The following is a 14,333-nucleotide window of genomic DNA, read 5'->3' as shown; positions in this document are numbered from 1 at the left end:
GCTGGGCTCCCTTCCCATCTCAACCCTGAAGCTGAGGGCCGGGTGGTCCTGGGCCCTCCCTGCTCCATCATAACTGGCAGCACACTCCCATGTCTTGAAAACGTCTTCCAAAAAATGGGGGGGAAAGCCAGATGTGTGTGTCACCTCCACCACACACAGAGACAGACAGAGAGCATGCATGTGAGAGAGGGTGGGGGAAGGGGAGGGGGTGAGAACATTATCTAAATGCCCCCTGCTCTGGCAAGTCTACTATTAACTTTTTCTCTCCTGAAGTAAAGAAGTATTTCAGGTAACAGGCTTAGTATTACTTCTTGCCACTTAACCTCCCAGGCTTTTCCTTTCATCTCTCTCTAAGCAAAATCTTCCATTATTGGCTTTCTACATATAGAGAGAAAACACAACAGAAGAGACTATGGATCCTGAAGTGTAACGGGACTACCAAGTATGTGGGCCCTTATGGAACTTGTCAGGCAGAATGGGCTCCTTGCCCCACAGTTCAATAGCCTCCCTATGTCCTACTCACCAAGGGAAAAAGTGTTCATACCCTAGTTAATTTACAACACAAGATACTTGTCCCGTCCCCAACAGAAAATACGAGTCCATGCCCCAGAACTACGCAACCAGCTCAACCCCACCTCCCACCCCAGAATCTTGCTACATAAATACGTGTATCTGATATGAACAGCTTCCCTCCCACTGTGGTGTTAAGCATCAGCAGCAGCGGTGGCAGCAGCCCCTGTGGCCAGGCCCTGGGGTCCTGCCGCATTCCAGAGGGCCCTGCCCGTCTTCCTCAGCTCCCGGGCTCCAGGGCCGTCGTTCCATCGCTTCTTCAACCGAAGCTTAGGGGGCATCAGGGCATCTTCCTGCTTCTCAGGTACACAGCGCTCCTTGCCAGACCTGTCCTCACTGTCTTCAGTCACCTCTAGGGGTTCGTCACCGGGGGCGCTAAAGGATCCTGAGGGCCAGGTGGGTGAGGGGTGGGCAAACACCGTGCCTTTCCCCTCTTCTGTGGTCCTGGTCTGCACAGTGTCCACCTCCTGGGAGCGCTCCTCCTTTTCTGGGGTTGACTGCCCGAGGCCCTCAGGATCCTGCTCAGAGGTGGGCTCCACCTTGATTCGGGAGGGAACAGGAGCGCTGCTCAGTACAGAGCCATGTGTGGGCTCCTCGCTGTGCCCCATCCTCTCCCGGTTCTTCCGTCCAGCCGGTGGGGGCTGCAGCTTGATGGAGAACTGGGAGGGTTCCTCTGGATGCACTTGGCACTGCAGCGGGGGGACCATAAGCCCTGGATACCGGGGGAAAGTCCGAGGACTCAGATGGTAGTTGAACACAGAACAGGCTTGAGAATGAAGGTAGTGTTTCATTTCATCTGGGTTGAAGGAGAAGCAACTGCTGGTGGTGAAGGGGCTCAGGCCTGGTGAGGGGCTGTAGGAGAACATGGTGGGAGTCAGGGACAGGGCTGGTGAAATGGGGACGTTAAGGACGCCTCCACGGCCAGGGACTGGAGAGAGCGCGAAGGGACTGTGGGGGTCAGGGTACATTGCCGGCCGAGTGAACAGAGGAAGCATTATGTCAGGCTTGCGTTTCTGGTGGCCAATCCCTCCTCCACTGAGAGCATTTCGAGAGGGCATGAAGTCCATGCTCTGGTGCCAGTCAGAGGCCGAGCCATCTTCCAGGTCTGAAGGCTCCACCTTTCTATCAGTGGTACCGCCTGACTCGAGGCCAGAAGCACTCAGGGAGCTGGCGGAGAACCGCCCTGGCTGCACGTCCCCAGTAGGAGAATGGGTGTCTAGAGGTGGGAAATGGAACCGGGAAGAGGCTGTTGGCACTGGTGGTGCACTCTGAGGAACCACGCCTGTGATGGAAGAAAAGAAAGAAGTCTGCTGCAATGGCCGCCTGGTCACTAACCATCATCACTCACTTACAGTAGCTAAGTGCACAATGGTAAGCAAGCGACACCAGGAAGCAAGCCTTCAACCTAGTCTGAGGTGCTCAGGCTGGGTGTGGTGGCAAGGCTATCAATCCCAGCACTCAGGGCTGAGGGAGGAAGACCAAGCCTCGGAGGGCAGCCACACTGCTCAGCTTTCTCCATTCAGGGTTCATGTGCCTCTGCCTCTTACCTTACCGTCCTCCTTCCTACCTGCTGTGCCATTCATCTGTCATCAATATTCAAGTTCCATAAAACAGAGACTGCTTATTGTCTAAAATGATATTCTGACATTTTAGCGCTTAAGAGTTGGCAGGTGCCCAGCAGACATTAGCTGGATGAAAGGGCGCAGGCGCCGCTGCCTGGCACCCCTATGTGCATATCCAGTCTATTTAAATTTCCACAAGCAAGGCTTTTCTCACCATCGTAATTTTGGCTATATTTATACAGCAAGCAAGCCCAGCTCCAACAGAGCCAAACAGAACACATGCATGGTGGTGCACTGAACACCCAGACTCTACCTCACGTGAAGAACAGGGACTGTCCTGCTTTAGTGACAGAGTGGCATAAAAAGGTGTGTTCTCATGGTTCATCTTATTACGCTTTGATAGACAATCATTATCTCAGAGACTCCAGGCTTCCTCTATCTATAGTCCAGTGAGTCCCATATAATGATATCTACTTCTGAAGCACTGAGAAGGAGGCTGGGGAAAATTCAGGACCAGCTATTTCTTCTCCCATGTCTGGCTGCGGGCAGGCGTGACAGCTCATGCTTATAATCCCAGGACTTGGGAAGCTAAGGCAGGAAAATTACTCTGATCTGAGGCTAGACTGGATCAAAAAACTAAGTTTAAGTGCCAACTTTCAAACTCTGGGAAGAAACTACCACTGTATTACATTAACTTGAAAAGGTCATAAATTCTCAGCTTCCCCTAAGCCCTAAGTAAGGCCTAAGAAAGCTGCCACCTGAAGCTTCAGGTGCCCTATAGGTTCCTGGGAGGTACCAGTCGCTGCTAACATTATGATGTCTGAAGAGTTCTTTATACATGAAGAAAAGATAAAATTTTTAAAAAGGGGAGGGGGAGACAGTCAAAGTCCAGAGAAAAATATAGGGCTTAAGATATGGTGCAGAACTGTTGTTCTGACATTACCTCACCAGGCATTCTGACAACAATAGTCCTCAGGCATAACTCTAGAGCAGGCCACTGTGTGGGAAGATTGTGACTTTCTTGGTACCCATAGTTGAGAGACACCTGCCAGGGCAGCGTTTACCAATAGATGTTCAAGAGAAAACAGTTCTCCTGTAGGCCTTGTTTTAAAGGCTGATGAATTAAGATTAATTATTGAGATTAATAATTAGAAATTTCAGACACATGACCTTGCATATGATTTGAATAGAGCCAAGATAAGTCCAGGCCAATGGGTCTCTTCTTTAGTTTACTACAGTGACTAAGAGTCTATTATTTTTATTACTTTGACTCTTGACTTATTAAGAGTCTTATCTAAGGTCTGTAAAAATGGCTCAGTGGAGCCAGGCGTGGTGGTGCACACCTGTAATCCCAGCACTTGGGGAAGCAGAGGTCTGCCTGGTCTACAAGAAAACTCTGTCTCGAAAAACCAAAACCAAACAAAACAAGGCTCAGTGGTTAAGAGCATTTGCTGCCCCTGAGGAGGATCCATGTTTGATTCCCAGCCCCCACACGGCAGCTCACAAGCATCTCGAACACCAGTTCCAGGAGATCCCAAGCCCTCTTCTGTGTGCACACGCACGCACGCACAAAACATATACGCATAAATGGAAGAATTATTTAAAAGAAGTTACTAGTTAAAAGTGAAAAATGCCCAGCACTTGGGAGGCAGAGGCAGGTGGATCTCTGTGAGTTTGAGGTCAGCCAGGTCTACACAGAGAAACCGTATCTCGAAAAACAAAACAAAACAAAGTGAAAAATAATTTGTTTATAATCTGAAATGTAGACTATAAGCTATAAGGATAACATGGAGAGATGTCTGCCTAAAGCCATTCAGTTCTGTTTTTATTTTAATGGGGTCTTCACAGACTAAGGCACACTGCCCACTGTAAGGAGAAATGACAGTTATGTCCAAGTGCTCTTACATGGAATAAAGGAAAGATAGAGCTATGTGTGGAAGGTGGCTGCTGATTAACAGAAATTCCCCCACCCTATGTATTATATATTGAGACGTCAAACTAAGGTTCTATTTGAAAAAGAGGCAAGCAAGCAAACAAAAAGCCTGCTGCTAAAATGTGTCAATATGAGTACTTGAAATAAGAGCACTTTTGGCTGCCACATGTAACAAAGAAATCTGAACCATAGTTCTCCTATCTTCTACCTTATAACTAGTGCAAATAAAAGCTAGAACTTTTGGTGCTCCCTTTGAAAACAATACAAATAAAAGTTCTCTGCCTAGGTTCAAATGCTGCTCCTATCCTAGTGTCTCTGAAAAAATTATTTTCCTGGCCCTGTTTTCATAATTAGGATTTAACAAGACCAGTTCTAATGTTTGAGAAATAGTTAACATTTGTGAAGCTTTTGGAATAGTACTTACGCACAGAAGTTATTGTTGTTAAAATACATTTTGTTTGTTCTTTTTGAGGCAGTGTCTCATACAGTCCAGGCTGACCTGAAACTTGCTACTGATTAGCCCAGGCTGGCCTCAAACTGACAGAGATCCACCTGCCTGCTTTCCAAATTGTTATCATGAGCCACTGTGTCTAGATTAATTTTAATGGTTCAAAGAAATCAAAATTAAGATTTTTAAATTTAAAAACTTTAAATAAGCACACATCAGGCCATGTCATATGATTAGAGCAACACTAAGCTTCCTGGGTGTGGCAATGTTACTGCAGTTATGGGAAGAACACCCTTGTTCCTGGGAGAAAGGCCATGGCCCCTGCACGTTAATCTCCAGATGCAAAAAGTATCTGTAAAGAGAGACAGAGCATGCAATGGCAATGATGCCAGCCACCAGGGATGAGGTGGAGGGTACGCCAGTGTTCTGTCCTGAGTTCAATTCTTCATTAGGTTTGAAGTTTTCCAAAATAAGCACTAAAAACCAGGGTTGTGGCAGAGAGGCAAATTTGAAAGCAGGTTTAGCTTGCCTTGTCCCCACCTACTAAGAGCTAACCATTCTGAACCAGCATCCTCTCTATCTTGCCAATGTTTCTTTTTTTTCTTTTCTTTTTTTGTTTGTTTTTTCAAAACAAGGTTTCTCTGTGTAGCCCTGGCTGTCCTAGACTCACTTTGTAGACCAGGCTGGCCTGAACTCACAGAGATCCACCTGCCTCTGCCTCTCAAGTGCTGGCTGGGATTAAAGGCCACCACACCCAGCTTTGCTAATGTTTCTTAAGTTTTATACACACACACACACACACACACACACACACAAACGAGTATAAAGCATAAAGTACTTGGATTACTAGCATGAGCCACTATTCCTGGCTTCATTTTTTATTTTGTTTTGTTTTTTTGAGACAGGGTTTCTCTGTGTAGCCTTGGCTGTCCTGAAATTCTCTCTGTAGACCAGGCTGGCCTCGAATTCAGAGAGATCTGCCTGCCTCTACCTCCCAGGTGCTGGGATTAAAAGTGTGCACCACCACACTCCGTTCTGGCTTAATTTTTAATGGTTAAAACAAAACACAAAAAACATCAAAATTTTAAAAATTTAAATACTGTTTACATGTAGGCCACTTAATATATGCATACATAATATGCATATGTATTATATGTAGATGAAACTTTTTAAATCAGAAACTCATTATGTGGCCAGTGTTGGCCTCAAACTTTTTTTTTTTTCTTGACAGGGTTTCTCTGTGTAGCCTTGGCTATCTGGGACTCACATTGTAGACCAGGCTGGCCTCCAATTCAGTGACCCACCTCCTTCTGCCTCCCGAGCCACGATGCTTGGTTTTCAGAAGTATTTCAACACTACTCAAATATTGGGTACTCTACCCTAAAGCGTATTCTGGGGTTTTCAGAATAGCCCAGGCTATTCAACACACAACCCAGGGTGACCTTGAGCTCCAGTCCCTATGATCTTCTATTTCTCAAGTATTATGATTACAAGCTATTTCTACCATGCCCAACTCTACCTTAAACTTGTAACAGCCAATAGAACAAATGTGGAGGGAAGACACCATATTCATACTTATAAAAAAGTTCTGTATTATTTAGATTTGTATTTGGCCATGTATTCCTAGTTAAAACCAGAAAGATCAGAACAGCCCCACCCATCGACCCACCTACAGAGAGAATCTCTGGCCTCCAGGGTAGGTTCTGGGACTCACTTTCAGGTGCACTCACTACATTCTATCAGTAAAACCTAGACTCTTATCTCTCAGCAATCCCGTAAGTTCCTTGAGGAAGAGGACCTGCCCCAACTCTTTTGTTTTCTTTAGGGGTTAGCACATGGGTTAATGAGTCAAGAGAGGGGTGCAGATGCAGCAAACAAGAGCGTGACTTTCACAGTGGGCGGAGGAACTGAACCTACTTCTGACTCTGCTGTCTTCACCCTTAACTTTGTCATTTGTAAAATATGAATATCAAGACATGTATTTACTAGCTTATAAGCAGAGAATTCACTAATCCAAGTCAAACCCAAGTACCTTTATTAAGTAGCTGCTCAATAAGGTTCCTTTACTTTGTCAACTTTAGGCTAATCTTAAACATTTGGTCTATGTGGGCGTGAGTTCTCTGCAAATCGTGACTCTAGGTCTTTGGCCTTCTTATCTATACCAAGAGCCAACAACATAAAGGGACATCTCACTGTTCTGCTTTTCCTGTGATTATTTTGTTTTTGTTTTTTTCCTTTTTGTTGTACTGAGAGTTGAACCCAGGGCCTTATACAAGCTGGGCAAGTGCTCTTGTGGGCTATGGCCACCTGGGACTTTTTTTATTTGTTTGGTTTTTTTTTTTCGAGACAGGGTTTCTCTATGTAGCCTTGGCTGTCCTGGACTCACTTTGTAGACCAGGCTGGCCTCAAACAGCGATCCGCCTGCCTCTGCCTCCCGAGTACTGGGATTAAAGGCGTGCGCCACCACGCCCGGCCCACCTGGGACTTTTGATTAGCACCTTGAACCTATTGAGACCACTGTGGGCTTAGCAGCTTTGGGTATAACAGGTGGGCCAGACCATTGACTACTGTGAGGTTTGCAGACCAGAGCATCTACAGAGTCAGAGTCCGCAGCTCCTTGCCTTGGAAAACCACATTACTCGCAGGGGTAGACAGACATTCTATTCAAGTTGTCTCAGTGGCTGAACGTCTGGGCTTCAGTTGATGAGAACAGATCAAGGAACAAGAGCAACACTGGGAGATGGAGCAAGAGTATGAACTCAGGCCAGCTCATTTCTTCAGAACTGATGGCATGCCCACCTGGAGTTCTACTTTCTATAGGCACACAGAGAAGACGCACGGGGAGAAACAGAGGAAACAAGATTCCAGGGGCTAGCCAACAGCTTTGATTTCCTAATGCAGCTCCCTTAGGCACAGGGAAAGAAAACAGGTTGTAATTAGAGGTGCATTCCAACCCCCACCCCCAAATGCGTGCCCCAGGGACAGGAGGGAGCGGTTAGTGGAGCGAGGGGACTGCAGCGAGAGCAGTCAAGCTAAAGCTGCCCTAACCTGCTGAGTGTGTAATTACACAGCTACACAAGATCTTAGCATCAGATTTTCTTAGCCACACCCGCCTCTAATTTTTCAAGTTTCTGCCAACCTGAGTACTTTTATTCAAAATCATGTTTTCTTTGCATAGAATGCCACAAAGAACAATGATAAAACTGGTCAACACGGCTCTTGACACCTGTCAAGATGAGGCACAAGACTGCTGATGGTCACGACCAGCCTGATTACACAGGAGACCTGCCTCCTAAGCAGGTGGATAATTTATCCTCTTTTAAGCCCCTGCAAAGAAACAAACAAAAAACCAAAGCAAAAAAGAAAACCCTAACCTCACAAACAACTACATCCAACACCTTTATGAGTGGCTGTGTCACCATCAAGGGGCAGACCAAAAGGCTGTGAGCTGTGATGCAACGCTGTATCCCGGACAGGAAGGGGCTGCTGCTTGCACATAAAAGTGAGAGGAGGCCAAGTAAGTTCCAAGCCTTGCACTGAGGACAGTGCTGACTGCTGCTGCACATCAAAGCAGCCTTGGCCTTTCACTGTGAACATGTGAACTTCCCCTTCTCCGATCAAGGATGCTGTGGTTTTGATGACATTCACGTGATAAAGGGAGAGCTTGTAGTTTCATAGAAAATCGGAAATGTTTGTAGAAACAGGTTCACAGCTATCAAACAGCCATTGGGCAAGGTGTTAAAACAGAGCTTTGAACTTAAAATTCAACATAAACCTATGGACTCATTCCCCAGAAAGAGTTTAGTAATATCCAGGAGGCTGAAAATAATACATATAAAAGGGAACCAAACACGGTAGAGCGATGCATAGCCCATGACACCTTTTAAATAGGGAGCACGGGAGGTAATCTAAGGGAGCTCATTACACCACCTAACTTTTCCTTACACAGGGCATGGCTCAGATTTGGGTTTTTAAAAGCTCTTTTAAAATTAAAAATCTACCCAGCATGGTGGCGCACACCTTTAATCCCAGCACTAGGAGGCAGAGGCAGGTGGACCACTGTGAGTTCGAGGCCAGCCTCGTCTACAAGGCGAGTCCAGGACAGCCAAGGCTACACAGAGAGACCCTGTCTTGAAAAAAACAAAAAACCAAACCCCCAACCCTCCCCACAAAAAATAAAGCTCAAACTCCACTTTTCCACAGAGGCACGAGCGTCTTACCACTGGAGCGGATGTTGATGAAGGGGTAGCTGGGCATCACTAGCTTGTTGAAGTTGAACTTGTAGGTGAACCGTTTCCCTTTTGTCTTATGGAGGATCCTCTTGTTGTAGTAGTACCTACAGGGAGAAGAACACACGCACAGCACGCGCTGCACTTAGGTGGCTACTACGGTAATTCTGGCTCTCAGCGCTGCCTACGAAACTCTTCGCCGCTCCTTTGTAGCCTGGCCCTGGCGTTAGGGCTTGGAGCCTCAAGAGCTCACGGTCCTCATCCAGGTTCCGCTGCTGCAGCCTTTGGCTAGACCTTGACATCCTTGCCTTAAGATCCCAAACACCTTCCCCCATTCTAACCACGCATTTTCGTGTTTCTCTACGGTTTCGCTCTTTGGTCCACTTCCTTCCTGCTCCACTCTAAATAAGTAACTGTCTAGTTTCTTTCTGTCTGGCCCAGGTCGGCTTAGATCAGTCTTCTGGGAGACCTCCCAGGGTTAGTCAGGAGCCCGAGTTCCAGGACTAGACACAGGGATGTAACCCTGTTTATGGCAGCCAGCGGGACAATGGCAGGACTTGGAAACAGTAGCCACCCCCGCTGGCTTCACCTTTAATGTGGCACAAATAGGATGTGGGGGGGTTCCAGAAAAACATTTCTACACAGATTTTACTGCACAGATTTTACACTCACACTACTGAGACTGAAGAGAGGCAGGGAACTTCCATCTCCCTGGCATCTTTGTCCTGGCTTCTGTTAAGTAGCATCTATCATAAACTACGTGCTAGTCCCTTGAGGGCTAAAGAGTTATTTAAAAAAATTTTTTTTTTTTTTTTTGCTTTTCAAGACAGGGTTTCTCTGTGTAGCCCTGGCTATCCTGGATCACTTTGTAGACCATGCTAGGCTGGCCTCTAATGATCCACCTGCCTTTGCCTGCCAAGTGCTAGGATTAAAGGCATGTGCCACCACGCCCGGCTCAGAGTTGTAAATTTTAACCTGACAGAGAAGGGAGAATGAGGGAACTTATAGTGACCGTTCTTTGGACATGTTGTAGCAACCTAGACTGACAAGAGAGGCTGCAGATGTGGTGCTTGAGTGGACGGGCTCAGGCCACGTGCCAAGCTTCTCTCCTGTGCTCATTTTACCCATCTCACGTCTTCTAGGAGAGCCTCAAGAAGAGCTGTGGTAGGAATTACCCAAGAGGGAAGTCTACACTAATCCTCTGGATTATAGGTGAGCCTCAGTCCATGTTTCACCATGTTCTCTAACCCACTACAGCGCAGACTCGGCTGTCAGGAGCCAGTGCCAGCCGCACTGGAATCCCCTCCTACACCTTTTCACCTCTTGTGCCGCTCAGATCAACAGCTCTTTGCTCACACTTTTAAGTTGCACACTATTCCCTAAGAAGTGCAGCCTGCATCACCGGATGCCTTCTTAAGGTAACAGTAACAATACTGCATACTTTCCTTCCAGTTAATGCCACATATTTAGTTGGGGGCTCCTTTCTCTCACCTGAGGGCCCGGCTCAGCTTGTCATAGTTCATCTGCGGTTTGCACTTCCTGCGGCCCCAGAGGCGAGCCACTTCATCTGGATCCTTGATGACAAACTCCCCGTACTCGCCCTGCTGCCAGGCGATGACATGGCGGAACTCCTCCTTCTGCAGCAGTTCCAGGATGAAGTGCCACAGCTGGATCTGCCGGGAGCCCGGGGACGACTCTGCTTTGTAGGCCCAGTCGGGGAACTGATATCCTTAGGTGGAAAGAGAGCAAGATCAAAGCAGTTAGGAGTTAGGTAAAAACATGCCAGTACCCCCCCCCAACTCCAAGGCCCAAGTTCTAGAGTGCTTTGCAAGTACACCCAGGCGGCTAGGCTACACGTTGAGGAGGAAAGGATGGAGGAGAAATTACCCATACTTGTGGCAATCACCAAATCTAATAAAAGCTGGGCAGTAGTACGCAGGTATCCTAACCCATTACCTTTTCATATTACTAAATAACAAACCTAACTTCATATGAGGGGGCATGGGGAGCTCTAAAAGGAACACAGAACATAGACAAACTCATGTTTTAGGAACATATGGCAGAAAACATTACTCCCTAGATACTAAAACTTGTAATAAAGGTGTGTGGGTTGGACAAGTTAAATATTCATAGGAAACAAGCCTACAGACTTCCTACCAGCATCTACACAGTCACGAGGCAGTTGGTCGTGGTCTAGCATCTGTCAACTAAGCCCAAGTTGGGGGGTGGGGGTGGGGGGGACAGGAACCACTGAGGGGCAGTCCAGATCCCTCAGAGATGATTAACTCCTGCTCACCTCCACCTCCTTCTGGCTTTTCCACGATGCTACAGCCTGCTTTCATTTTCGCCCTCCTGCTGAGAGAGATAAGTCACACGATTATTTTGAGATACTATGAGTTATCTAACTAAAGTTTTTTTGTTTTGTCTTGGCACAGTTCCCATCCCCCTCCACCCCCCCCCCCCCCCCCCCCCCCCCCCGCCTCCATCCTTCGTTTTGCCTCTACCTTTTTTTTTTTTTTCTTTTTTGCTTTTTGAGACAGGGTTTCTCTTGTGTAGCCTTGACTGTCCTGGACTCACTTTGTAGACCAGGCTGGCCTCGAACACACAGCAATCCACCTGCTTCTGCCTCCCAAGTGCTGGGGCCTTTACCTTTTTTCAAAGTCTTTTTTTTTTTTTTTTGTCTTTCAAACCTGTCACCTCTAAACTAGTAATCCTCATGTCATCAAATGATGGTCCTCAGGTCATCAGCCTCAAAAGCCGTAATTATCTCTCACCTGACTTCAGCCACAAAGTGTAAACACTGTCCTTAATATCTGCTCTCTTCCTTTGACCAATCCTCCAACATAAAAGGGGGAAGGGAACAGCGAAACAAATCCAAAAAGGCAGGGGGAAAAAAGCCAGTTTGTTTTCTATTTCTAGACAAGCCCATATGCCAAGATACACAAGCCCGAGTTTACCTAGATATACCAATTTAAAGAGTAGGGGGAGAAAATCCAAATTCCCTACTTAAGAAGGAACATCTGATTCCGAGTATTTACTGAGTTATGTGAGACAGAGAAAGACACATCTTCCGGTCAGAAACTGCACTCCCCTTCGAACAATATTGTGAGATACACAAAGTAAACATGCCTTGGGTTCAGCCATTCAATACAAGAAACACATCATTTTCCTAAAATTTCATGAAAAAAAAAAAAGTAATGCCAAACCTTTAACAGGGAAATAAAAAGGGTTAAAGTAGGTGCTTCAGATCCAGGGGCCAGTAGTGGTGGAAGGCATCTTGCTAGGATTTGAATTCATTCCATGAGGAATTACAGTTCCTCAATAAATGTCCTGTTCCTAGCAGCAGGCAGCTTTGTGTCAGTCCCTCAGTAAAGAGGAGGAAAGGGTGAAACTGGCAGAGAATGACTGAGGAGGCGAGAGCAGAGACTTTAACTCTCCCGGTAGACAGCAGGCCTTCGGCAGGGACAAGAGCAGGTCTGGAGCAATCGCAGGTGCTTCAGAGGCCCCAGGGTGGGGTGGGACAAATTCCTAATCTTGGAAATTTCACCTACCCTAGAATTCCTCTAGGTGTTCTGCATTTTATTTCCCCACATATACATTAAGGTGAACGTTAAGTTTCTGTCCGTAAGAACACTAGGGACCAAGGGAACTGATAAATAGCTCAAGGAAGGAGGCAACAGACACTGACACACACACACACACACACAGACACACACACACACACAGACACACACACACACACACACACACAGGATATACACAAGTAGCAAGGCACCAGTGCTGGGCAGGAGCTTCCTCTCCCGTTTCCGTGATAATGGGGTTGAAGAAACGCCGATTTCCCCAAGGCTCCGGGAAGCTGTCCTGGACTAAGTCCTAGACTGCGCTGTCGGATCGCAGGGCCTTTTCCCTGCTCCCGAACACCCTTCAGCCAGGTGGCTGTGGTCTCGCGCCGGGCGACGCCCGAGCCGGACGCCCTCTCTATCCTCCTCCGGCCCCCGACTTGCCCATCAAGCCCCTCCGAGTCCGCAGGCGCGTCTGCAGGTGTCCGTGACTCCCCGAGGGCGCACGGTCACCCGCCCGGCCTGCCGCGGGGCTCGTCGCTCCCGCCCGTCCGCAGCGGCTCCCGCGGCCGCTCGCACCCGCCTCCCTTCAAGTCAGCCCTGACCGCGCGGGACCGCGACCGCCGACGCCGGCCTCACCTCGCCGGCGCCGTCCGTCTCCACTCGGGCTCCTCCGCGGCAGCTCGGGCTCCTCCTCATCCACCCAGCAGGAAGTGACTCCGCGGCTGCTTTCGTCACTTCCACTCTGGGCCAGGGTGGGAGGGGGGCGGTGTCCTGAGCCGACGCCACGGCTTCCGTTTGTGAGGTGCCCGGTACCCTTTCGTGGCTCGGAGGCCTTAAACGGGCCTGGAACTTCACGCTTCCGCACTGACTGGAGCCCAGAAGCTTCAGAAGCACGTGTGGCATTGGCCTTTCCTCCGGGGGGGCTATGATCGTTACCTCGCACGTCTCCATTTTAGTCCTGATCTGCCTCATCCAAGAGTTACAGCGTGCGCGTCTTTGCCGTTCACCCCCACCCCCTTCCCTTTGCCTTTTGTTCCTGATTAAGCAATTACAAAATTGTCCGAAACAAACTTTGTTCAAGAGTTAGCGATAAGGGATCTAAAATCAGTTTCCGCAATTCCAAATGGTTCTCAGCCCTAGTTTCACACCGGAGGCCGAGTTGGGATCAGTTAAGGTTATGCGTATGAGAGTAAAAAGTGGGGGAGGCGAAGATGAGAGGCGGAATCGAAGGCCAGTCTTCAAGTGCATATCCACTGCTTTGTGCAATCATAACCTTTCCCTCCCGTGAGCGACACAGAACATGGAAATATTACTATTAGCTGTTACAAAGGTTGGCTTCTCGTTTTGGACATGAGCACCTGCATTCCCAGCCCTGCCGATGAATTTGTAATTATCCTGTGCTGGGCTGGGATTATAGGAATGAACCACCACTCCTGGCTTCTGGCTTCTACTAGCCATTTTTGGTTGTTTCGAGACAGGGCCTTATTACGTAGCTCTGGCTGTCCTGGAACACATTATGTAGACCAGGCTGGCCTTGAACGCACAGATATCTGCCTGCCTTTCAATTGTAGGATTACAAGTGTGTGCTAGTATTCGAAGCTAACTACTGGCATTCTTGAGTCATTGATAAATTCAATACTAAATATGGCCTAAGGTTGCTTTACCTGTTTAAAAAAGAAGGCATAATAGTGTTGGTGTGGTCAAGCTTCCCCCACCCCGAGTTAGAAAGTCTTTTTTTTTTTTTTTTTTTTTTTTTTTTTAAGACAGGGTTTCTCTGGGTAGCCTGGGCTGTCCTGGACTCGCTTTCTTATTATGAAAGTAAACAAAATGAACAAATTTTAAACGCCATTGAGAGGATTACCAATATGGGCACTTTGAGTGAAGAAATTCCTTATAATGGTCTCTGTCTTCTGTACAGTCTAGTACAGCATTTCCTATGTTTGGTTCAACAGAACAAATGCTAAAGTTTAGTTAAATCAGTGGTTCTCAATCTGTGGGCCCCTATCCCTTCAATAAACTACTGTCTCC

At 47.5% G+C, this 14,333-nt stretch overlaps 1 protein-coding gene across 1 annotated transcript; it reads right to left on the bottom strand.

The window, feature by feature from the left end:
• Positions 1-704: 704 nt before the first annotated feature.
• On the bottom strand, positions 705-13,057 carry LOC127199386 (ETS translocation variant 3). Its single transcript, XM_051157424.1, has 5 exons — positions 12,942-13,057; positions 11,039-11,097; positions 10,234-10,471; positions 8,734-8,849; positions 705-1,852 (listed from the first exon to the last, which is right to left on the bottom strand). Exons 2-5 carry the CDS (start codon positions 11,082-11,084, stop codon positions 705-707), a joined length of 1,548 nt encoding a protein of 515 aa, XP_051013381.1. The 5' UTR covers positions 11,085-11,097; positions 12,942-13,057.
• Positions 13,058-14,333: the final 1,276 nt, after the last annotated feature.

The sequence above is a fragment of the Acomys russatus genome, chromosome 15 (assembly GCF_903995435.1).
Source record: "Acomys russatus chromosome 15, mAcoRus1.1, whole genome shotgun sequence".
In the NCBI taxonomy this organism is placed as follows: Eukaryota; Metazoa; Chordata; class Mammalia; order Rodentia; family Muridae; genus Acomys; species Acomys russatus.
Note: the sequence above shows the minus strand (reverse complement) of the source record. Positions and strands in the feature narration are given on the sequence as shown.